The sequence below is a fragment of the Elephantulus edwardii genome, unplaced genomic scaffold, assembly GCF_000299155.1.
Source record: "Elephantulus edwardii isolate Elephantulus edwardi_28Jun2011 unplaced genomic scaffold, EleEdw1.0 scaffold00077, whole genome shotgun sequence".
Lineage (NCBI taxonomy): Eukaryota > Metazoa > Chordata > Mammalia > Macroscelidea > Macroscelididae > Elephantulus > Elephantulus edwardii.
Window position 1 is genome coordinate 8,735,354 of NW_006399827.1, and position 26,346 is coordinate 8,761,699.

A 26,346-nucleotide genomic window follows, 5' to 3' on the forward strand; every position below is an offset into this window, starting at 1 on the left:
CTCTGTAAATGTTTATGAAAATTAATAAAATATAATTATAGAGAAAAAAAATAAAGAAAAAAAAAGAAATTGTCAATGATTTTTGTCTTGCTTGAATCCAAAAAACAACACTCTTAGTACCAACAGTCAGGAGATCTGGAAGCATATTGCATTGAAGAAGTCTGCAATTAGAGACCTCTTCAATGTCTTGAAGAGCAACAATGTCAGTTTAAAGACTAAAGTTCTCCTGACTCAAGCTATACACTTTCCAATCACCGGCTACGTATCTGAGAGCTGGATAATCAAGAAAGATGACAGGAGAAGAATTGATGCCTTTGAATTGTAATGTTTAGTTTTCCCAGATTTGTGGAATGAAGTGATTCCAGGGTCGGATCAACCCTTATTGTATATTGCCTTTCCCTTCAGCCAAGTTATATGTTATTACTCCCCCTCTCTCCCTTCCCATCACACTGCTCATTGTTTAAAACTTGGCTCAGTGGGTGATAAGGTTCGATCCCAAAGATCCCAAGTGGAATAATGCTCCAGGAGTGGAACTTGGCAACTCAGCTTCACAGTGCAATTTTTAGAAATGTCTGCAAGAGACGTTCAGTGACAACGTGGGCATGTAATGATTCTGCTTGATGGAAAACATAAGCAGTCTTGGTGGGGAAGTGCAAAGAAGTATAAATTTCCTCAAGGTATCTGGACAGAAGGGAGAAAAAGTGATGTCTCCACAGAGGCTTTCTCTGCCGTTGTCTTAGCAACCCTTAGGGAAGAAGTGCTTTGAATCTTGAATGAACTCTTCTCAATGGTGAAAACTGAGCAAGAAATAAAGCAACTTGTCTAAGGTATTTCAATATCAAAATCAACCCTACTGCTATCTAGTCAATTCTGACTCGTGGCAACCCTCTGCATGGTTTCCAAGACCAGACATTTTTTTAAAATACTAGTTTACATCAAAAGATCATATACATTGTTTTTCACATTGGATCTTTCCCCTTTCTTTTACCCACCCCTCCCTCCACCCATCAAACTGTGTGACTCTATGATTAAACACCTCCTCTTGGATCCTCGTACTGGTTCTACAATAATGGTCTTACACAGTATTTGTCTTTATGAGACCGAGTTAGTTCACTCAGCATAATGTTCACCTCCGATGTTAGGTAGTTTACAAAATCCATTCCATTGTGTTTGGGCATTTGGGTTGTTTCCATGTTCTTGCTATTGTGAATAACGCTGCTATGAATACTGGTGTACAAGTCTCTGTGCCTCAGTTAGTATTTTCCCAGGGTATATTCAAACCAGTGAAATATCTGGAACATATGGTATTTCTTTGTTCAGTTTTTTGAGGAAACACCAACATCCTTCCAGAATGGTTGTACCATTTTACAATCCCACCAACAATGTATAAGAGTTCCTTTCTAGCCACATCCTCTCCAACATTTATTCTTTCTGCCCTGCTGAGCTTTGCCACTGCTAATGGAGTGAAATGGTATCTCATTGTGGTTTTGATTTGCATCTCCTCTCTTATTGCCAGTGATTTAGAGCATTTCTTATTGTATCTGTTGGCCATCTGAATGTCTTCCGTGAAAAGTCTTTCCGTGTCTTTTGCCCATTTTGTAATTGGATTATCAGTCTTTTTCTTCTGGAGTTCCTGTAGGATTCTGTAAACTTTCATTATGAGACCCTTATCAGAGATGGCATTGCCAAATTTTTATTCCCAGTCAGTAGGTTTTCTTTTCACCTTGTTGGGAAATGTTTTGTTTATTAACACAGATATTTAATCTTTAGAAGGTCCCATTCATCAATTTTATTGTGCATTTCAAATTGTGCATTTCTGGCTGTATTAGGCAGTTCCATTATACCATAGACTAGGCTTCTCAGCTTGGTCCCAGTTTGTCTCTTAGGAGCATTATGGTTTTGGGCTTTATTCCGAGGTCTCAGATCCACCTTGCATTGATTTTTGTGCATGATGTGAGATGTGGATCCTGATTCAGCTTTCTTCAGTTAGCAGTCCAGTTTTGCCTGCGCCATTTGTTGAAGAGATTGTCATTTCCCCAGTTGACAGGTTTTACTTCCAATAGATCTTTTATAAGAAAACATTATTTTTATTTTAGAAATTTTGTTACTACCCAAGTACTTACACTTGTAATCAATTGCTAGGTTATGTACAGATGGTAAAAATCATCATTAGGTAATCTTTTAACTCAATATGGAAGATAATACACACATTCGAAGGTCCCAGCTGAAAGTTTCAATCAGGTTCCTCATCACTCTTTAATCTAAACCCTTTGAGTTAACATACGAACAAGTAAAACACCCAGGTGATAAGCTTCTCAACAATCTACCTTTTCTTTTTTTTTTTTCTTGTGTACTGTCGAGTCAGATCCAACTGGCACAGGAGGAGACTGCCTCTCCTTCTGCAGCACAGCTTCTTGTCACTAGGCCACCAGAGCTCTCTCTATCGACAATACATCTTTATGGAAGCCAAATGCCTCCTCTTTCTCCCACAGAGTGCATCCCAGGTTCAAGTAACTGACTTTCTAGTTAGCGGCCCAGCACGTAACCCACTGCACCACCAGGGCTTTTGCTGCAGGTTGGTTCAAACAATCTCATCCTCTGATCACAAACAGCTTCCCACTAAAAAACACAAGGGACCCCAACACACAAGATCCATCAGAGGCCAAAGCTGCCACAGAGTCTTAGGAGAGGGACAAACGGCCAGTCTATCCATGAAATGCACGTCCATGTCACAAGCCATAGCAAAGCCTGCGCTGCCAAGTCTATTCGGAGTCAGCGATCCTCAAGCAGGGTCCCAGGCTGTAAATCTTTTAAGAGGAGGCTTTCCAAAGTTCTTCCAGGGAGCCTAGAAACTGGTGGATTCAAACTACTGAACTTTACCTTTACAGCACTACATGTAAGGCAATCAGAACTCCTTAAAGCAAAACAACCAAGATTTATTTGGTGTCCACGAGAGCAGCAAAGATGAATACTATTGATATTGGCATAATACCTACCACTTATTTTTCAAGTTATGGTGAGGGGATATGTGTGTATGTGTGGGTGTGTATTTAAAAAGAGGCAGAGAGATAGAGAAATGAAACCCCTTACTGATCTTTAAACAAACAACAAGCTTGTTGCCAAGAAAGCAATTCCAACTCAGAATGACCCTGCAGGACAGAGTAGAACCGAACCATAGAATTTCCAAGGCTGGAATCCTTATGGAATAAGACTGCTACATCTTTATCCATAAATGGCTGGTGGGTTTGAACCACCGACCTTTTGATTAGTGGCTGAGCTTAACTACTGTGCTACCAGGGTTCAGGCCTTTAGTAGTTGATATATCAAATATATTTCTTTGGGTTAGTCATCCAGATTATTATGCCACTGGCTGAAAAAGCTGTTTTACCCAAAATCAGACATACTGTTCGAAGCTACCAGCTGCTCCATGGGAGAAAGATGGGCAATCTGCTCCTGTGTGGGTCAGCTGCGGCACTTGGAGTGCATAAATGACACAACAATAACAGCACCTAACATAATAATATATGGTGATAAAGCCAGGAGCTGCTGGATAGACTCTAGGCAAAAAGCAACAAATAAATTTTGAAATATGTGAGCTGATATTCACGTACAATCTCCTGTGATCTTCACAATCACTCCCCGATCAAGGGATGCACCTGTTCTATCATTCAGACAATGAGATTCATTGAATGGCAGCTCCTCACCAGAAACCACAGAGCCAATCAGCAGCCAAACTGGGATTCAAACCCAGAGTTCTCAGGCTTCTTTCTCGAGAAGCATGAGTGCACAGATCCTGGTGGATGTCTTAATCCCCTACTACAATACACAACCAATCTTTGCAGGATATATGGCTTAAAAAGAGATCCCATGTATATCTCACATGATGCTCTCATCAGTTAAGGACTGATAATTATTCCTTTTTATATGTGCTGATACATTCACTGTCAAGTCAATTCTACCTTACAGTGACCCTTACATCAGGTTTCTGAGTTGGATTTGAACTGATGACCTGTAACAGTGCAACCTGCAATGTACTATCCCCCCACCCTTACCCGAAGGATTCTATAGCAGCTAGCCATGCACTCATGCCCCTGACCATGTCCCCTGATCCAGGCCATGGTCTTTGCAATCATTTGCTATGCATCAGAGAGCTGGACAATGTCTTTGAGTTGTGGTGCTAGTGAAGAGCACTGAACATACCATAGACTGTCAAGGGAACTAATAGGTCTGCCCTAGATAGGGTGAAACCAAGCTGCTCCTTGGAGGCAAGTATTCTGAAGTTCTGTCTCATACTTAGGCCATGTTGCAAGAAGGGACAAGTCCTTGGAGAAAGACATCATACTAGGAAGGGTGGAGGGACAGTGCAGGAGAGAAAGACCCTGGATGAGATGGATTGGCACAATAACTGAGGTAGTGAGGATAACTGTGTCAGAGGTAGTGAGATTGGCTAAGGACAGAGCAGGGTTCAGAGCTATTGTGCATAGGGTCACTGAGTCATGGTCGACTCAATGGCACATAACAGCAATAACATAGACAGATTACACATTTATACTAGCTTCCGCATGCAATTAATATGAAATTGAAGGTATGATTGTGACACATATAATTCAAATTAATTTGAAAACAGGAGTGACCAATCATTTACTTATTGGTGACCATTAGGATAATAAGAGTGACTATTACAAGTAGTTCTCAGTAAAACATTTAAAAGAAATTAATCTTAAGTATTACACCGCATAAAAAATGGATCTCTTGCAACCACTATGGAAGGAAGTATGGTGCTTTCTCAAAAAGTTGGAAACAGAAATACCATTTGACCCAGCAATCCCACTACTAAGGAATCCAGAACTTCCACCCAAGCAGATATATGAATGCCCATTTATTGCAGCCTTGTTCACAATAGTAAAGAGACGGAAACAACCCAAGTGCTCATCAAGAAATGAATGAATAGAGAAGCTGTGGTATATTCACGCAATGGAATACTATGCAGCATTGAAAAACAAGGAACTCATGCAATATTATAAAAAAGGGTGACCCTGGAGGACATTATGCTGAGTGAAATATCTCAGTCACAAAAGGACAAAAACTGCATAATGCCACTATAATAAAACAGGACTGACATTGGGGTTGGGGAGAAACTAAGAAAAGAGGGGATAAATGATGTGTATTTCACTGAAACAGATGAGGGACAGAACTGTTTAAAAGGAATATATGATTAGGTTTTATTTGCATGACAAGAGTCCAGAAGAAGAGCTGCATAGTAAAGTGAACTGGGGGAGGGAGATTGTATAATAATGAAATAATGTTTTTCTTTTTCAAAGAGAAAAGCAAACTGGGGGGTGGGGTAGGCAGGGAAGAAAACGTGCAACAAGGAATGAATGGAAAAAAATAAATTTAAAAAATTGATCTCACAATGGATCATGAACTTATAATGTAAAAACTTTGGAGGGAGAAGATAAAAATCCTCAGGATCTCAAAAAAATCCTCCAACTTTTTACTGTTGAGTCAGAACCAACTCATAGTTGACCCTCTAGTGGGTTTTCAGAGTAAATCATATGAAGGCCTTTGCTCACCTTTCTTTTTCAGAGACTCAGATGGATTCAAACTACTTACCTTTGGGTTGACAATACAACTCATTATCCACTTGGCCATCAGAGCTCCCTTCATGCGAGATCTAGGGTTAAGCAATGAGTTTATAGACTTCATAAGAAAAGCATGATCCAGAAAAGCGGAAAGTGACAAACAGCACTGCCATGTGATGGGTTGATCTTATGGCCTTTCTAGCCATGATCTTGTAATTCTGGTCAAATACTTAGGTGGAACTATGCTAATAAAGTGCATATAGCCCACCAAGGGGATTGGACAGTTTTCTGATAATGCAAATAAGGTGCATGACCCTCTCATGGAAGTAGAACCTTAAAGGGGATTGATGAGTTTTGCCATCTTGCAAGTTTTAAATGAGCTGAAAAGGGAGAATCTCACCAAGAAGAAGTGAGAACAGAATGTGTCCTCTGCATCTGGGATTCTCGATGCAGGAAACAGGGGCAGGGAGGAGCTACACACTGTCGATTGGGAGAAGCAGCATCAGTGACATGGTAGCAGCAGAAGCACCAGAATCAGGGTTTCTCAGCTAAAGAAGGAAAAATGCAGAGTGTCTTCTGGCAGATCCCTCTGGCCGAGCGGGGTGCCTCCAGGCACTTGGTGGAACTAAGCTCACCAACCCTCATAAACTCTCCATAAGGAGAGCTGAGCACCTTCAGGCTGAGGCTTACTGGCAGAGTATAGTGTCTCTAGGCACTTACTGAGAGAGTTGAAAGAATTTTGCAACACTAATCCAAGCAGAGGGAGCTCTGGTGGCCTAATGGCAACAAGCTGTGCTGCAATCATGAAAGCACATGGTTTGAAGCTACCAGCTGCTCAGCAGAAGATAGATGGGCAATCTCTTGCCATGAGATTAACTGCCTCTGAAAACCCACCGAAGGGTCAGCTATGGTTTGGTTCCAACTCTATGGTACATAACAACAGTCCAAGCAAAGTAGTGGCCAGTGTGGTCTAAGAGGCCGAAAGGCCAGAGAGCGGCATGTTTCAGCAAGACTGATAAGAAGCTGTCTTGACTAAAAAACTGTAAGCTGAGGCCTTTCTGATCCTGAATTATAAACTGCTACTTCTCTGTTATAGCCCACAAGCAAGAGTATTGTTGTGAGTTCTGTGGGGCCATTGCAATGAATTCTCGAACTCAGCAGAGAAGTTGACTGTTATGGGCAAGTTGGTTATTATAATTGGTAAAAAGTTTGAGAGAAGAATCACATCTGACTATCTCCTTGTCAGAATCAGCTTTGAGCTTTGGTTCTCCTTCCCCACTGGGAAGTTAGAGAAGGTCACGTCTGCCACACCATTTTTACGAGGACTTGATAAAAATGTAAGGTTTCCACTCTCCCAAAGTCACTAGTAAGAGAAGGAAAAGACAAATTACACAGTGGGAGAAAATATTTCCAAACAAAACATCTAACAAAAGATTCACATGCAGACTCTGTAAGAACCAAAAGGAAAAAACCCAAAACAACAAACTACAAAATGGGCAAAAGACAAGACAGGACTTTCACCAAGGAAGACATACAGACGACAAGTAAGCACATGAAAAGATCTTCAGCGCCACTCTGAATTAGGGAAAGGGAGAATAAAATAGAAATTGTATCACTAGCTGTCTTTGTCTACCAGAATGACAAGAACAAACAAGTTACACGATAAAATGTTGGTAAAAATTGTAGAGATACAAGGACCATTCATACATTGCTGCTGGGGATGTAAAATCGCACATTCTGAAAAACAGCGGCAGTTTCTTTTCATACTAAACACCTAACTGTCATAGGAGCCAACAACTGCATGCCTGAGCTTTTATCCCAGAGAAACAGGTAAATACATTCCAGTTACCAGTACCTGTGTATGAATATTCAAGCACTTTTACTCATAATGGTCCCAAATGGAAACAATCCAGAAGCCCTTCACTAGGGGAAAGGTTAAACAATAGTGTGACGCATGCAGGGAAGGAGAGGAAGCCCTTCAAGGCGATAGACTGACACAGTGACTGCAGCATATGCTGTGAGGATGGAACAGATCATGGAAGTTTTGTTTCGGGGCTTTCTTTTTAATGAGTCTCAAAATTCTGTGACAAATTTTTGGTCAAGATGTTTCCACTTAAAAAGTACTTACTTAAAAAAAAATAACATAAAACTGCCACACAAAAAAGAAAATAAATGATCCACAAAACATTCCTTTCCTTCTCAAAGTTTTAGGATGGATGCATTGTTATCATTAACTAGTCTTTTACTGTTATACATAAATGGTCAATTAAGAAAAGCAGTTCTGGGACCATTCTTTCACTACTGGTTAAGACTTGGGTGGTAGATGTTACAGTTAACATTCATTCAGACTTCTGAGCTTTCTGAGCAGACTTGGGGACCTTGCCAGCTCCAGGAGCTGTTTTGTCCACTGCTTTGGTGACACTCACAGCAACAGTTATGGCACAGACAGCAAAACGACCCAGAGGAGGGTAGTCAGAGAAGCTCTCCACACACATGGGCTTGCCAGGAACAACACATCACCAACGGCAGCGTCAACAGACTTCAAACATTTGGGGCCATCTTCAGCACTCAATCTCCTCTTTGAGCTCAGCAAACTTGCACATGATCTGACGTGGCCAAGATGGTCTTAGATGCTCATCTGAGCAGTGAAGCCAATTGCTTCCACTGGTGATTCATTTTTGCTGTCACCAGTCACGTTGCCACATTGGACATCTTTCACAGAGACGTTCTTAATGTTGAAGCCAACATTGTCGCCAGGCAGAGCTTTACTCAAAGCCTCATGGTGCATCTCAACAGACTTTACTTCAGTAGTAACATTGACTGAGGCAAAAGGGACCACCATGCCAGGCTTGAGAATGTCAGTCTCCACTCCGCTCACAGGAACAATATCAATACCACCAATCTTGTAGACATCCCAGAGAGGCAGACGCAGGGGCTTCTCAGCTGGACAAGTTGATGGCAGGATGCAATCCAAAGCTTCAAGCTTCAAGCAGTGTGGTTCCACTGGCACTGCCATCCTCTGGGTGACTTTCCACCCCTTGAACCACAGCAAATTAGCACTTGGCTCCAGCATGTTGTCATCATTCCAACCAGAAATTGGCACAAAGGCTACTGTGTCAGAATTGTAGCCTATTTTCTTGATGTAGGTGCTGACTTCTTTAACAATTTCCTCATATCTCTTCTGGCTGTAGAGCGGCTTAATTAGGATCCATTTTGTTAATGCCAAAACTTAGCTGATTCACACCCGTGGGTGTGCCTGTTCTTTGAGATATCAGCCTCAAATTCACCAACACCAGCAGCCACAGTCAAGATGGCACAGTCAGCCTGTGATGTTCCAGTAACCATGTTTTTTATAAAGTGTGTTCTGGGGCATCAGTGATGGTTACTACATAGTACCTGCTGGGCTCAAATGTCCACAGGGAGATATCAATAGTGATGCCACGCTCACATGCAGCTTTCCTCTAATCCAAGACACAGACATGTTTGAAGGAGCCCTTTCCTATCTCCACAGCTTCCTTCTTGAATCTCTCAATGGTTCTTTTGTCAATCTCCCCACATTTGTAGATCAAGCAGCCAGCAGAGTTGGACTTGCCTGAATCTACGTACACGTCCAATGATGAGGATGTTGATGTGGGTCTCCTCCTTTCTCATTTTGGCTTAGGTTTTGCGATGGAACTTATGAACACCTGTTACTCTGGCGATAAACTCATTGCGGAAACAAGCTGATTATGGAAGCATAGATCTGCTGTGCCCAGCACCACATTCAGTTGGAGTCATTGCACAAGGACACAAGGAGTTTGAGTTATGATGAGTGAAAAAGAGTTGATCCCAAAAGGCTACACACAGTATCATCCTATTTTTATAACATTGAAATGACAAAGTCATAGAAAGGAAGAGTAGATAACAGATTAGTGGATGCCAAGGGCTAAGGAGGGGGCAGAGGTCATGGTTATAGTAGGGAAACATGAGGAAACCTTGGGGTGAGAGACACTCTGCTCTGTCATGACTACGCCATTGTCAACATCCAGGCTGTTACATTAAAGAGTTGTCCAAGATGCATAATGTACACAACTGCATGTGAATCTATAATTATGGCAAAATAAAAAGGTTAATTTTTTAAAAAATATAATATTGGGAACCATGAAATGAAACCAGACCACCTAGTTCAGTGAGTCTGGATGCCATATTGTCCCATCATTCTATCCAGGTCTGGCAACTTGATCCATTTGTTAGATCCGCTCTGAGTCTCCTCTAGTTTACTTTTCTGCTTCTACACCCAAGAGGTGAAACACTAGGCTGGTAAGACCAGGTCCTTCCCGCACCGTTACTGTTCTAGAGTGTCAAAATATGTGTTATACATCCTCACCCAGTATGTTTATAATCCCATTTGAGAATGCGAATAAGTCGCTACTAGTGTAAGGGTCGGAGGAAGACTCATCAATAACTTACATTACAAAGATGATACAACCTTGCTTGATGAAAGTGAGGAGAACTTGAAGCACTTGCCGTAGAAGACCAAAGAACGCCTTCAACATAGATTGCATCTCAACATCAAGAAACAAAAAATTCTTACCAGTGGACTGATAGGCAACATCATGATAGATGGAGAAAAGATTGAAACTGTCAAAATGTCATCTTTCTTAGATCTACATCAATACCAGCAATTAGGAGATAAAGAGACTGGGAAAGTCTGCAGTCAGGGACATCTACAAATTACTAAAGAGCAATAGTGTCAGTTTGAGGACCGAGAGGTGCTTGATTCAGGTCATGGTCTTTTCAGTCATTTGCTATGTGTCTGAGAGCTTGACGATGATGAATAAGGGTGACAGAAGAAGACTTGAAGTCTTTGATCTCTGGTGTTGGAGAAGTGCACTGAATATCCTACGGACTGCCAAGAGAACACAAACGGATGTGTGTTGGAGAATGTGCAGCCAGAGTGTTCCGTGAAGGCAAAGGTGCTAATGCTTAATCTCACATACTTTTGGATATGTTGGTAGGAGAGGCTATTCTTTAAGAGGGATATTGTGCTTGGAAGGGGGGAAGGTCGGTGAAAGAAAGGAAGTCTCTCAACCAGATGGATTGACACAGTGACTGCAGCAAGGGCTTGGGTGTGTCACGGATGGTGAGGACGGCACAGGATGGGACAGGATTCAGCTCTGTTATTGTTAAGAGTCTCTATGGGTCATTTTCAACTTGTCAGCACCTACCAATAACTAGTGCAGACTCCATTTAAACTCCACCTCTTCTAAATTAATCTCAACTCATTGCTGGAGTCGCTGTTAACTACCATTGAGTCAGGACCAACCCACAGCTGGTTCTCAGGGGCAGTTAATCACATCAGAGGAGACAGCCTGTCTTTTGCCCTCAGAGCAGCTGGCACATTCACACTGCCTGGGTGACAGTGCAACCCTTTGCCACTGGATCACTACAGGTTCCTCATTGCCTGGGGGTCAGAACCAGTTTGTAGCTGACTCTCCATTGGGTCACTAAGGCTGTAAATAGAAGAAAAGATTATCTGTCTCTTTCCCATGGGCTACTGGTGGATCAGAATTGCCACAGAGTGTCCTGTGGGTTAGCTGTGCAATTTCCTACAGACCAGGCCAAACTAGTAAGTGAGAAAGCACAGACGAGAAAAAAGAAATCCCATGCCACACGCAGATCATCAGGGAGCCTGCCATGGATTGAATTGTGTCCTCCAAAAATACATGTATGCAACAATATAAAGAGGAAATTACAGATTGACCTGCCATGAGGTGGTAAACCAGATAGCTTCAAGAGCACTGAGCAAGGAATGCCACACAGCCCTGGTCATAGTACCAGGAGCTTCCCCCGAGGTGTAATCTGTAACACCTTTCATCTCACTAAAAGATAAAAGGACAGGAAAGCAAGCCCACACATGGGGGTTGGGGGTAGACAATGGGAGAAGAGTGGATAGGTAACAAACACTGTGGTAGAACAGATAAGGGGAAGAACTGTCCAAAAGGAATGTATGATTAGGCATTACACATATGACAACAATCTGAAACAAAGGATGAATTGCTGGGTGGGCTGAGAGAGAGGAGAGAGGGAAGAAAATGTGCAAAAAAAGAAAAGAATTATAAATTTTTTAAAAAGTTATCTGGGAAGGGGGAAGGGAAGAGGGGGGAGGGAAATGTACAACAATGAATGAATGAATGAATAAAAATGCAACTTTTCTGTAAAGTTTGGTTAAAATCACAATAAAATAAAGTTTAAACGAAAAGAAATGAAAAGACATGTTACATTGGGGGGGAAAACCAACAAACAAACCCACACCTCATTGTCCTTGAGTTTATGCTGACTCATAATGACCTTCTACTTGTTTTCTGAGGCTATAAATTTTAACAGGAGACTGTCATCTTTATCCCCAAAAAAATGGCAAGTAGATGTGAAGCACTGGAGATGGGAGGCCTTTTGGTTGTCAGTGCAAGACACCACTGACTAAGTTCCCAGTGATAATGGCAAAGAATGTTGACTACACCATGGATTTCCAAAAGAATGAACAAAACTATACTGCAAGGAGCGCAGCCTGAATGCTCCTTAGAAGCAAGGATGGTGAGACTGTGTGTCCTACACTTGAAGTATGTTGTCAGGAGGGCCTAGGCACTTAGGAAAGTGCATAATGCTTGGGGAAATGGAGAGTCTGAGAAGGCGAGGAAGGTAATCAAGAAGACGATTGACCCCGTGACCGCAATGATGGGCGTGAACAGAGCCAACTGAAGATGGCGCAGGACCAGGAGTGTTTTGTTCTGTTGTGAGGGAGCTCTGGTGGAGTCCAAGGCAGCTGTGCTTCTAACTCAAAGGAGCACACTTTTCTGGCTGTTCTAGCCCTCTAATGACTCTGGGAGAGAAAGAGAAGCAATCTCCTCATGTTCATTTTACAGCCTTGGAAGCCTGCTGGATGGAGCATCAGCTGTGAGTTGGATCTGATTCAGAAAGGGAGCACCAGTGGCCTAGTGGTAAGAAGTTGCGCTGCAATCGCAAAAGTAGGTGGTTCAAATCCACCAGCTTTTCCATGGGAGAAGGATGGACAACCTCCTCCTTGCAATGTACTGCCTCTGAAAACCTGTTGGAGGTTCAAGCTTTTCTAACTTGACAGCACACACAACAACTGCAATGAGTTTGAGTTTTATAGGCTGGAGCCAACTCAACAGCACCTAGCAACAATGACATGCCTTTTCTACCACCTCCCTGAAGACCAGCCCACCTGTGACACAGATTGCAAGGCAGTCTCCTGCGATAGGGCTTCTAGAAAGACTTTGAATAAGATACTCTGCTGGGGGAAGCTTCTTTTTTCAGCATCTCTCACAGAATCCAAAGTCTATGTGTACCTCTCTGTGTGTATCTAGAGATAGTAGAGAGAACCTTTTGTTTGAGTACAGCAAATTCTCTCAAGAAGACATTTGTAGAATAACTCAGGTGAGAGGCACCTACACTCTAGACCTTCCCTTTCCAAGGTCAAAGCCCTCCACATTTCTGTTCCTTCACAGAAGCCTAGTGAATCATAGTAGGTTGCTTGTCCAGGGGTCTGTTTTACAAACAAACCAAGGACAGGGAAGTTGAGTGATTTATCTAAAGTCACTTATTGTTAGCTGTGACAGAACTGAGACTTCTTTCCTGTCATCCAACACTCAAATTGAAAAACGCATGAGACCCAATTAGACTTACAAAACATGATTAGTAAATCAAATTAGACTTGCAAAACATGATTAGTAAGCTAGAAATACAATTTATTCATTTTCAAAGGGCAAGGCACTTGGCAGATTAGTTAGTAACTGTCGCCTCACAGACACTCCCTTAGCAAGGCCCACTCTCGAGGTGAAATTACAACCCGAACACTGGCTTGTTAAATATATGATCAGCAAAAAAAAAACGGCCCTTCTTTCCAACACCCAGCATAAACACAGGCTTGTCAACAAATCTTCAGCAGCTCCACCTTGGTTTATGTAACCCACTCCTGCCATAATCCTCTCTCTAGAAACCAGAAAGAGGTGGAGTTAGAAAATGAAAAGAGAAGAACTTACGTGGCATTTCTCAAGGTGAAACACAGCTTTTCAAATGAAGTGTTTTAATAGTTTCAGCCCTGGATGTGCTCACAAGTCTATGTCAAGAAATTTGAAAGACAGCTACCTGGCCACCTGACTGGAAGACATTCATATATTTTCCCACTCCCCAAAAGAAGAGGTGATCCAACAGAATGTACAAATTATAGAACAATATCACTAATATCACATGTAAGTAAACTCCTGCTGAATGTTATCCAAAAAATGGCTGTAACAGTACATCAACAGAGACCTGCCAGAAAGTCAAACTAAATTTAGAAGAGACTGCAGCACCAGGGGCATCACTGCTGATGTCAGATGGATCTTGGCTGAAAGTAGAGAGTACCAAAGGGCTGTCTATTTGTGTTTTATTGATTAGGCAAAGGTATTTGACTGTGTGGATCATAACAAATTATTACTAACATTGAGAAGAATGGGAATCTCAGGACACTTAAGAGTGTTCATTTGAAATCTGCACTTAGACCAAAAAGCAGTCATCCAAACAAAGCAAGAGAACGTTGCAGGGTTTAAAATCAAGAAAGGTATGTGTCAGGACTGCATCCTTTCTCTATACCAGTTCAGTCTGTATGTTGAACAAATCCTTCTACAGTCTATGAAGAAGAACGCATATGGCATCAGGACCCTAAGAAGAAGAATGTGGCATCAGAATAGGAAGAAGACAACAACCCACATTCAGCAGATGACGCAGCCTTGATTGCCAAAAGCAAACAGACTTGAAGAGCTTGCTGCAAAAGATCAAAAATTACAGTCCTCGGGAGCTCTGGTGGCCTAGTGGCAAGAAGCTGCACTGCAATCCCAAAGATATGTGATTCGAATCCACCAGATGACCTGCCAGAGAAGGAGGGGCAATCTCCTCCTGTACCAGTCAGAGCCCATTTGACGATACACACACACAAAATAATAAAATAAAAATTTAAAAAGAACCCAAAACAACCCCACATTCTTCAAATTGGATTACATCTCAACATGAAGAAGTAAAAAATTGCCGCCACTGGCTCAATAGACAACATCATAATAGATGGAAAGAGATAGATGTTGTTAGTAATTTCATCTTACATGGATCCACAATCAACATCCTTGGCACCAGCAGTCAAGAAATCAGAAGATGTATTGTAGTGGGCAAATCTGCTGTCAAGGACCTCTCTAAAGTTGGAAAGAAACGACGTCAGTTCAAAGATTAAGGTGCATCTGATTCAAGCCATGATCTTTTCAATTGCTAAGGATGACAGAAGAGCCTTTCAGTTATGGAGCTGAGGAAAAGTACTGAAAATCTCATGGCATGCCAAGAGAACAAACAGATGCCTCAGAGAAAGTTCTGCCCGGTGCTTCTTAGAGATGAGGATGGAAAGGCTTTATGTCACGTAATTTGGACACGTTTTTAGGCTGCTCCTTGGAGAACATTTTTAGAAAGGTGAAGGTCAGCAAAAGAGAGGCAGACTCACAAGAAGATGGATTGACACAGTCAGTGACTAAAACAATGGGGTCAAGTACATCAGAGATGGTGAGGATGGCACAGAATAGACAAGATCCATTGTTCACCTGGTCACTATGAGTCACGGTCCATTTGACAGCACCTAACAACTTGCAGTAGACACTGTTTGTAGTTTGTGGCCCTTAAACATGTCAGGGGCATGCAAAGTCATTGCTAAAGGAACTATTGTTGCATGTTACCAAACCAACTCTGCCTCACAACAAATCTATATGACAGAGTAGGGCTACTCCAGGGGGGTTCCTAGACTGCAACTTTAAGGAAACATTGTAACTTCAAAGAAACAGATTATCAAGCTCCACAGAGCTGCCAGCTGCCAGTTGGGTTCAAACTGACAATTTCTTGATTAGCAGATGAATACCATGGACTGCTAGGAAAATAAACAGATTCGTCCTGGAAAGGGTTAAACCGGGTGGCTCCTTGGAAGCAAGGATTCTGAGGCTCCATCTAACATACTTTGGGCATGTTGTGAGGAGAGACTGGTCCTTGGAGAAGGACATCATGCTTGGGAGGGTGGAGGGACGGCGCAGGAGGGGAAGGCCCTCTATGAGGTGGATTGATTCAGTGACTGGGATAATCGGGATGGGAGTGTCAGAGAAAGTGCGAATGGCACAGGACGGAGCAGAGTTTAGGGCTGTTGTATATAGGGTCGCGACTCGACGGCACATAACAACAACAACAACAACTTAACCATTACACCACCAGTGCCGTTTTCCTGCTGGATAACTCATTCACTCATTACTTTTGAAAATGACTCATAACTAACCTTCCAGCTCGTTTTCAGAGGATACTGTCTATCTTTATCCTGTGGAACGACTGGTAGATTCAAACCATGTGCCTTTGGATTGGCAATGCAGTTCTTTATCACTATGCTACCGGAGCTCACTACCAGAGATGAATGTTGTTGTTGTTGTTGCTGTTGTTGTTATTATTATGTGTCATCAAGTTGCCTGCAACTCATAGCAACCCCATGTACAATAACTTTGAACCCTGCCCTATCCAGAGCCAGTCTCATTGACTCCAATACACTTAATCCTACTGCTTCAGTGACCATGTCAATCCTTCTCATCCAGGGTCTTCCTCTCCTGTGCCATCCCTCTATTCTTCTGAGCATGATGTCCTTCTCCAAGGACCGGTCCTTCCTGGCCATATGCTCAAAGTATGTGAGATGGAGCTTCAAAATGTAAGTAAAGCATTATAAAATTAAAATTGTATTGAAATAAAAAATCCTTGCCTCCAAGGAGAAACTTGGTTTCATCCTCTCCCGCCTGTAAAGTAACTCTGTTACAGTGGCCTGAGCATTTTCTCCACGTGGCTCTGTGATAAGCATTTAAGTCCCAAAGCTATTCAGCTGGGAAGTTAGTTTGCTTGAACACAGATCTCTCATGCTTCAAAGTTTTGGCCCGAAGATGAAAGAAATAAAATAATGTGAAGGAAGATTAGGAGAGTTTCATAGTCAGGACGGTTGGGGACTGCAGCTCTTCTTTTTTTTTTAGGTTTAATCAATTTTTTTATAATCATTTAATAACTGATATTAGGAGTTAATGAAAGAATAAGAAAATTATAATTTTCTAACATTGTTATTTGTTGTTAAATTAGTATTGACTCATACCAATTCTCATTATTTTTTGTCAGCAATTTCATTTTATTTCTTTTTTTAAATTTTCTACTAGTTCACAATATTCAAATACATTGTTTTCAAGAACAAATTCTTTCAATTTCTCTCACTCCCCCACCCACCAAACTATACAACCCCATGATTAATCCGCTCCTCCCCCTGCACATCCTCATTCCTCTGCTTACACCCTCTAACACCCCTCTTGGATCCTTATACTCATTCTACAATAATGGTTTTACACAATATTTATCCTTGTGAGACTGAGTTAGTTCACTCAGCATAATGCTCTCCAGTCCCTCCCAAGTCAGGTAATAATTTACAAAATCATTGCTCCTGCATGCTGCATAGTATTCCACTGTGCGAATGTACCATAATTTCTCAATCCATTCCTTTGTGGTTGGGCTTTTGGGCTGTCTCTACGTTCTTGTGATGGTGAATAATGCTGCTATGAACATTAGTATACAAATCTCTGTGCCTCAGTTCTCATATTCTCAGAGCATATTCCAATAGTGGGTCATATAGAATTTCTATGTTCACCTTTTTGAGGAAGCGTCAAACTGCCTTCCAGAATGGCTGCACTATTTCACAATCCCACCAACCATGTATAAGAGTTCCTTTCTTGACACATCCTCTCCACCATCATATTTCTTGCTGCCATGTTAAACTTTGCCACTGCTACTGGAGTGAGATGGTACCTCCTGGTGGTTTTGATTTGCGTCTCTCTTATTGCCAGTGATTTGGAGCATTTCTTCATGTGTCTGTTTGCTATTTGAATATCTTTCTCTGTGAAAATTCTTTCCATGTCTTTTGCCCATTTTGTAATTAGGTTATCAGTCTTTGTCTTGTGGAGGCCCAGGAGTATTCTGTAAACTCAATATTGTGAAAATGTCAATCCTACCAAAAGCAATGTACATGTTCAATGCAATCCCAATCTAGATATTAAATTCATTTTTCAAGGAGATTGAAAGAAAAATTATCAAATTTATTTGGAGAGGCAAGAGACCTCAAATAAGCAAAACACTTTTGAGAAACAAAAATGAGGTTGGAGGAATAGTACTCCCTGACCTCAAAAGCTACTACACAGCAGTAGTAACCAAAACATTGTACTGGTACAATGACATATGACACATAGACAAATTGAACAGAATTGAGACCCCAGAAATAGACCCAGTTATCTATGGTCAACTGATATTCAACAAGGAAATCAAAGCTATCAAATGGGGAAATGATGATCTCATCAACAAATGATGCTGGTAAAACTGGAAGAGGAACCACATCTCACACCATACACAAAAATCAACTCATGGTGGATCAGAGATCTGGTAGCAAAGCCCAAAACCATAACATTCATAACACACAAACTGGGATCAAGCTTAGAAGTGCTAGTCCAAGATATAATGAGACTGTCAAATACAATCAGAAATGCACACTCTTAAAGAGGATAAAATGGATGCATGGGACCTTCAAAGATTAAATCTATGTGTGCGTCAAAAACTTTTTCCAACAGGGTGAAAAGAAAACCTACAGACTGGGAACAAACATTTGGTAATACCATCTCAGACAAGAGTCTTACAACAACATTTACAGAATACTCCTGGGACTGACTGTAGCTCTTAAGGAAGCCTTCTCTAACTTCATTCCCACCAATGAGATTCCTCCTTGTTTTAATTGGCGTTCTGTTCAGGTTGGCAGCAAGATACAATCACTCAGTCAGGACAGCTTCCGAATATGCTCGCAGGTGCCTCTGCCTCAAGCCTTGTGGCGTTAGGCCAGTGTTACAAAGTTCTCTGTCCTGCCAAATACGGTTCTCCCCCTACACCCCCAGTTTCTCAACAAATTTGGGCAAATTGATAGGCGTTCTTAATGGTGAGCCCCTTTCGGGTTGATTATGAGTCTGTAATCTTCCCCTGAACCATCTCTCTTGGGCAGATAGAAGGAAGCTCATTCATCTTTGTAGCTTCCATTGTACCCTCTCCTAGTAGATTGCACACCTACTGTGTTCAAAGTCTTGAAAAAAGCACCAAGATTCATTGCTGTGAGGATTCTCTTATTACAACACCCAAGCATGTACCTTCATTTCCACTGCTAATTTGTTGTTGTTGTGTACCGTTGAGTAAGATCCAATGGGCACAGGAGGAAATTGCCCCTCCTCCAGGCATCTGGTGGATTAGAACTGCACACCTTCGGGATTGCAGCGCAGCTTCTTGCCACTAGGCCACCAGAGCTCCCACCACTGTTAATGTTAGACTGGGGTACACTTGGTGGAATGCAGAGACAATATCACCAAATCATGTGCAACTCAACTTTAGGAGATTAGGAAACTACTTATGATCTCCATAAATACTGTTGTTGTTGATTGCCATCACATTGAACACAGCTCATAGTGACCCTATGAACAAAAAGCCTAAAACCTTTCTACAATTATTGTCATTTATCAAAGTTCATAGAGTTTCCAGAGACACGTTGTTTAGGAATTGGTAGGCTTGAAACATAGACAGGGTCGAAGTTGCTGATTCTCTGTGAAGACAGTCACCTCTCTCCCTGGAGGGTGGTTCATGAAGCCCACCCACCCCTGCACCTCTCTACCATCAGCCCAGTGTCACTAGAGGCCCCACTCTGAGCATCACACCCATTTGAAGGTCCTGCCCCTTAGGAAAAGCTGAGGGGAAGAACAAATCAACTTGTGCAATAACCCAGTAACAGGTAGTACTGACACACATGATCCTGGAAGGCCTGAGCCACTGTGCTCTTCCTCAGTTCTGAGTCTCCCAACACTCAGAGGGGATGCAGCGTTCTCCTAGGCAGTCCTAGGTCAACTTTCAAGGAAGCCTGCTCTTTTCTATGTTTCCCCTTGGGCTCCTTCTTCCAAAACTTCCTGAAACCCCAGCCTAGCCCCTCCAACTTTCTTTGGAGCAGGGGGTATATGTACAAAGAAGGAGTGGGTAGCTCAGGGATCTGGAGAAAAATTAGCAGCTCCTCTCTTCTTCTAGGAAGAGGACTCTGGACAGCCCCGCCTCTGATGGAGAAGAAGGTATTGAGTAAGTCGAAGGATTAGACTTGTGTCCAGGCAAAGGTCGCCATCTTGACAATCAGCCAGGAGGAAGAATCAGGTCCAAGGGACAGGCCACTGAGGATGGGATCCTCTGGTATTCTCACTTCAGTTGGAATCTACCTGACACCATGTGAAGGTGCTCAGGAACCACCTTTGCCTCCAGAGGAAAAGCTGGGAGAAAAAAAATCAACCTTTGTCAACCTGTCTGACTACTCAGCTTTAATAGGTATTATAATTTATTAAAGCTCAGAGGTTAGGTAACATGCCCTAAGGTCATGCACCCATGTACCCAGGCAGTGGAGGAGTCAGGGCTATAGCCCAAGTTAATTTGCCTCAAAGTGTTTCTGTCAGGTCAGAGTGGGGGATCTGAGGTGTTGGGCTGAGTGCTTGACCTGACAAGGAAGCGCAGAGGACAGAAGCCAGGAGGTTTCTGCTCCATGGCAGCTGGACCCCCAGTGGGATCATACGTTGCTTTCTCTTCCCACTCTATGAGCCTACGGATCCTTTGAGGACTGAGGATCGGCTCCAGAGTCTCTTTATCCACAGCACCACGGATGAGGAGGCAGATGAGCTCTGGAATGTTTGCTTGAGACACATGAGGGTTTCTGAGAGGAAGTGAGAGAGAAATCAAGCAAAACCACCACCGTCAGCAGAAAAGGATGTAAGAGCCAGAAGGGAGACGAGTTAGGCCCAAAGTTGTGAAAATCTAATCTCACTCCATAAATGGGTGTCTTCTGACACAGAGACAGAGTGCCTCTGGTGCCTTGTACCACATTTCCTACTGTACTTCCAAACTAGGATATTACAGACTTTGAACAAACCACAGAACTTGCCCTATTTATACTTCCTCTGGGGGAAAAAAGTGAAAGGTCAGAATGTTACCTGAGGTGGGCTGGGTAGCATCACAAAACACGTGTACTTTGGGGACTGACTTTTGCATTTGGACTTTGAAGGGTCCAGAAGGCTTGAGAGAGGCCTGGAGGCTGGAGCTTGCAAGTGGTAGGGCTTACTTAGGGGAGCTCTGGAAGGGAACAAGCAACAGACACACAAGGACCCAGTGTCCTTCATCCATATCTCATGTACTTCCCAGCCTTCTGGTTGTTAGCTACCTGACTCACGGATCTCGCCATGTAATGCAGTATAGCATCATGCCGTTCTCCAGGACTGCTGTTGGTTACACCGTTGTAATCTAGTGATCCCCAAGGTTTTCACTGGAAGGTAAACATCCAACCTCTTCTTGCTAGTCAGCCTTATTCTGGAAGCTCGAGTGAAATCTATTGAGCAACATAGCCAGGACTTTTGAATCTATTTGAAATGGTTCAGTGATGAAACCTAGGAATCTCATAACTTCACATTGCACAGCAATGAAATCTCTTGTGACTTTGACCTCAGCAGGAAACAGGCAGCACTCAAAACTCCACTCAACAAACAACAATAAAAAAAACCCCACCAAACAAACAAAACCCAATGCTGGTGAGGTTGTGGAGAGATTGGAATGCTTATTCACAGATAGTGGTAGTGTAAAATGGTGCAACCAGTATGGAAGGCGATACGGCACTTTCTAAAAAAGTTGGAAATAGAAATACAGTTTGAGCCAGCAATTCCACTACTTGGAATACACCCTAAAAAACTAGAGCTGCCACCCAAACACACGTATGCATTCACACCCATGTTTATTGCTGTTCTTCACAAAAGCCAAGAGATGGAAGCAACCCAAGTGCCCATCAACAAATGAATGGTTAGAAAAACTATCGTATATTCACACAAGAGAATACTATGCAGCACTGAAAAATAAGGAATTTTTAAAACATGATGCAGCATGGGTGACGCTGCAGACATTAGGCTGAGTGAAATATCTCTGTTACAAAAGGACAAATATTGCATAACACCACTGTTATAAAACAGGACTGACATGAGGGTTTGAAGGAAACTAGGAAAGTGGGGATAGATAATGAACAGTGTATTGGAACAGATGAAGAAAAGAACTATTTAAGAGGAATGTATGATTAGGTATTATTTGTACGTCAACAGTTCAGAATAAGAAAAGTAGACTGGGGAAGGTGGAGGAGGGGAAGAAATTGTGCAAAAATGAATAAATTTTTTTTAAAAGTGAATTGGGCAGGTAGGGAGGAAAATGTGCAACAATGAATGAGTCAAAATCCAACTTTTCTGTAAATTTTCACTAAAATCACAATTTTTTTTTTTAAAAAAGTGAACTGGCGAGGGTTAGGGAGGGAATATGCAACAGTGAATATTTTTTTAAAAATGAAAATCCAACTTTTCTGTAAGCTTTCATTAAAATCACAATAGGAAAGAACCCCAAAACCCCACTAAAAATGGCGGCCGACCACATCTGCTTGAACACGTGTCAACCACCATGTTTGAGTGGAGCACTGCTTCCTATTTCCTAGCTGGATTAAAATCCACCCTGCAAGAGTTGTGTACGCTTGGGCCATAATCAAACAGGTTTGAAGCTTTGATCAAAGCAACAAGGAAGCCTCTGCTGACAGGTGTTCATGGCTGCACTTAAGATGCATTTGCCTGGAAGAAAACCTCATGCTCCCATAAGAAAGGTGTGAATTCCATCACTTATCCGCACTGCCTCGACCCACCAGCTTTCCCAGAAAACTAGGTACAGTGTTATGAAAGATGTGGCACCCTGAAGAGATTTCTAGCTTTTAAGAGCCATCAAGTTCAAGACACTGTAATCTCAGAATTCGAGTTAGAAGAGGAATTTACTTCTTCTTCCAACTTGTTCTACCTCAACTTTTTTTTCCTTTTTCTAGGATGAAATGAAGTCCTCTCAGAATTCTCCCCATTCCCCTTGCCCAGGTGTTCAAAATCAGGTGCTGGCCCCAGTCAGACCCAGGACCATGGCCCAGCTCACAGGTGGGGCCAGCTGGGTGCTGAAGACAAACGCGCTCAGGAGCAGCACCGCAGACACTCAGCTCACCCTTCGATTTGCAGATTTAAGGGCTCCTCCCTGCAGACTGGCAGCACCAGTAACGCAGCTTTCCTGACTGCAGCAAAGTCAGTCCAAGCCACAGTCTTTGCTTTCCAGCGCTCACTCCACTCCCTGCATCCCCAAGCCTGACAAAAGCACGCCCAGTGGTAGGCTGGCGTGGCATGCACTAGAACTGATTGCAACTCTGTGATTCTATAGGACAGGGTAGAACTAACTGCTTCATAGGGTTTCCTGGCTGGTACTCTTCTGAGCTGCAGCCACCAACTAACTTTCGGGTTAGGTCCTGATTAACCGCGATGCGACCAGGACTTGTCAAACCAAAGGCACCGCGAATGAGTGGATTCTGACCCAGCAAGGGCTCTTGTCGGCTGCTATCAGATCGACTATGACTCATACATAGCAAACCCAGGAAAACAGATAGAAATCTTGCCCCATCATGTGCCATCCACGATCAGCGTGGTTCCTAGAAGGAGCAAAAGTAGTGCTTGCCAGCAGCCAATAAGCAGGAAATACCAGGTTAAGTGTTAGCACACGACACAGAATCGTACAGTAGGGCAAGCATTGGACCTGTTGTTCGTAGGAGTCCCCGTTAACTCCAAGACACAACAGCAGCCAGCATTCCTCAAGGGGTCTAGCCCACAGGCAGCCTTGTAGGGAAAGGCCCGGCCTTGGCCTTCGCTGCTCTCTCTGGCTAGGCTACCCAAGGCCCCCGGGTCTCTATGTGTGCAGGACGGGAAGGATCTAGCGTCCAGAACCAGAACCAGAGGTTCAGGGCACAGCTGTCCACTAGCCACTGACCGAGCTCGTGCGGGTCAGGTCAGCTTTTCCTGTTGCCCAGATGCTAGGGTGCAGCGCACTGGCTCCCCAGCGCGCGCCACCCAGAGGTGGGGAGCTGCAGGCTCGACAGGACCTCAGCGGCCTGCTCCCCGGGGGGCTGGCCCTTCCCCTCTGCTCCCGGGCGGGTACCTGAGCTGTCGAACGCCCTGCGAGATCGCTTCCCGCCAGCCTCGGACGAGGACGGCGCGGGCTCCCAGCACCCCCGGGCCCCCCGCGCACAGCCTCCCGAGGCGCAGCATCCCGACGCAGACAGCCATGGGGAGCTTTTGCACCCCGTCCTGGACCCAGCAAATTTTTAAAGTGAGCCGAGGCGGGGCGAGGCGGGAGCGGCGGGGAGGCGGGAAGGGTCGCCTCTGCCTATGGGGCGCGGAGGACGGGGACCGGCGGGGCGGGGCGAGGAGGGGGCGGCCCCGGCGGCACCTTCGCTCGGACCCGCGCCCTCCCCCTTCCACCCTCCGACAACTCTCCCGGTTTCTGCCCAAGTCTCGAGGCCCGGGCGGCAACCCCGGGCGGGCAGGTCCCGCGTCCCAGCCGGAGGGGCCTGGGTGTTGGGGCGCCGGAGTTTGTGAATTTCATGGAGCGCGAGGCGGGGCGCGAGTGCGGGCGGGGCGCCAGGCGTCCGGTTTAGCGCACGGGTCACGTGCTGGCGCCGGGGGTGGCGAGCCAGAGGCCAAAGGAGCCAGCTGGAGCCACCCAAGGCGTGCCAGCTGGAGCAGAGGGCCCTGGGGGAGGGGACGGGAAGCCGCAGGACAAAGGGGACGGTGGGCGACCCCCACTGGGCCCGCAGGCTGAGGCCAAGTGTGAGTTTACGGAGGGACCCAGCTGGGGCTCACATCCCTCCCCCAGAGTCTCCACAGTTGGGCTGGCCATACAAAGTAAAGTGACATCGAAGACAGGGACCTGCTTCTCATCTCCCTCTGCCCGCCCAGCTCACACAGAACCAACCACTAGATGCATTGAGTAGATGACCTGGTCAGTGCGCACTGCTTGCTCTCTCCCCACCACTCCTTAGGGTCCCTGAGGTCCAGGTGTGCCTGGGGAGTTAAGCTCTGGGCTGGGCTTCAAGGGGAAGAAGGTCCACCCCTGGTCTTGGCGGGGGAAGGGGACACTCGCACGCATGGCCAGCAAGTTTATGGATGGACCAGGTCCTCACCAGCCTAGCCTCTACTCTTCCTCTAGAAGAGGGAGACCGAAAGGGAGCAGGGAGCCCAGGCCCGTCACTCTCCCTTCACCTAACTCGGAGGCATGATGTAAGCAGAGTCAGGCAAAGGACCTGCCAAGGGTGGGGCCTGGCCCAGGAGACCTTTGCCCTAACAGAACTTGTGGCTCCACTAAGGTCCTGAGAAGTCCACTCCTCTCCTCTTTAAGTTCTTCAGAGTGACCTCAAGAAACCCCAGAGCTCTGGCTCTTAAAGCAGCACCTCCCTCTTCCAAGTGGGGTCAGCAGGAAAGTCAACAAAAGAGCAGAGAGATTGTAAAGAGCTGGGCTAGCAGGTCCCCCTTGTTGGTCTAGTGCTGGGTCTCTGACAGCCCAGCTGGTGGATACCAGGTTCTGAGAAGTTCTGAGTCCTGGACTCTAGTCTATCTGGCACCAGCTGTGTCATAGGTTGCTGGGTGACCGTGGGTAAATCCCTGCCCCTCTCTGGGCCTGTGAAGTGAGGATGGATAGTCATCTCAGACCCTACTTGCTAATTTGAGGTCAGTCCTGAGGCAAAAGGAGGCTAGTTTCTCCAGGAATTTTCTCCTGTTCTGCTTTCCTGACTCCACCTCCCGAAGGCTCCCAGAGAGATAGCAATGAGGTAGCGTGGAATCACTGCCAGTCCTACAAGAAGAGATGCATCGTGGAATGTGCCTCTGATTTTACTGAATGAGAAATGAGGCTCAGGGAGGCTCAGCTACTCCTGTTTGTCAGAGGTGGAGCAGTGGGCACCCTGAACAACAAAACTGTTCACACAGCAAGCAACAAATGTTGGAGAGCATGTGGAGAGATGGGAACTTTTCCACTGTTGGTAGGATTGTAAAATAAATGTTACATCCACTCTGGAAGGCAGTTTGATGTGTCTCCAAAAAGCTGAACGTGGAGATTCCATAAGACCCCGTATACCACTGCTAGGAATATACCCCAAGGAAAATAGAACTGAGATACAAGTGGAGAATTGTACACCGGTGTTCAAAGCAGCATTATTCACAGTAGCAAGAACAAGGAAACAGCCAAAATGTCCATCAACAAATGGACTGAGTTGAGAAACTGTGATACATTCACACAATGGAATACTATTCAGCACTCAGGAGCACCGATTTTGAAAAACACTCTATAATATGGGAGAAGCTAGAGAGCATATTGCTGAGCAAACTAACTCAAGCTCATAAGAACAAATATTGTATAAGAATATTGTTGTACAAAACAACTATGAGATATCATCTCACCCCAGTAAGAATAGCAAAATTTAACAGAACAGCAAACAATAAATGCTGGTCAGGTTGTGGAGAAACTGGAACCCTTATTCACTGTTGGTGGGAGTGTAAAATTCCACTATGGAAGGCTGTATGTTGCTTTCTCAAAAAGTTGCAAATAGAAATACCATTTGACCCAGCAATTCCACTACTGGGAATATACCCAAAAGAAACCAGAGCTGTCACCCAAGTAGATAAATGCACACCCATGTTTATTGCTGCTTTGTTCACAATAGCAAAAAGTTGGAAACAACCCAAGTGCCCATCAA

At 44.1% G+C, this 26,346-nt stretch overlaps 1 protein-coding gene and 1 pseudogene across 1 annotated transcript in view; both read right to left on the reverse strand.

Annotated features, from left to right (window-relative positions):
- ACSF2 (acyl-CoA synthetase family member 2) overlaps nucleotides 1-23,881 on the reverse strand; it is a 51,714-nt gene extending 27,833 nt beyond the window's left edge. Inside the window, exon 1 of the mRNA XM_006889294.1 lies at nucleotides 23,754-23,881. Coding sequence (XP_006889356.1) covers nucleotides 23,754-23,881 — 128 coding nt within the window. The remainder of the gene's footprint in view (nucleotides 1-23,753) is intronic.
- Nucleotides 7,922-9,233, reverse strand: LOC102859979 (annotated as a pseudogene).
- Nucleotides 23,882-26,346: the final 2,465 nt, after the last annotated feature.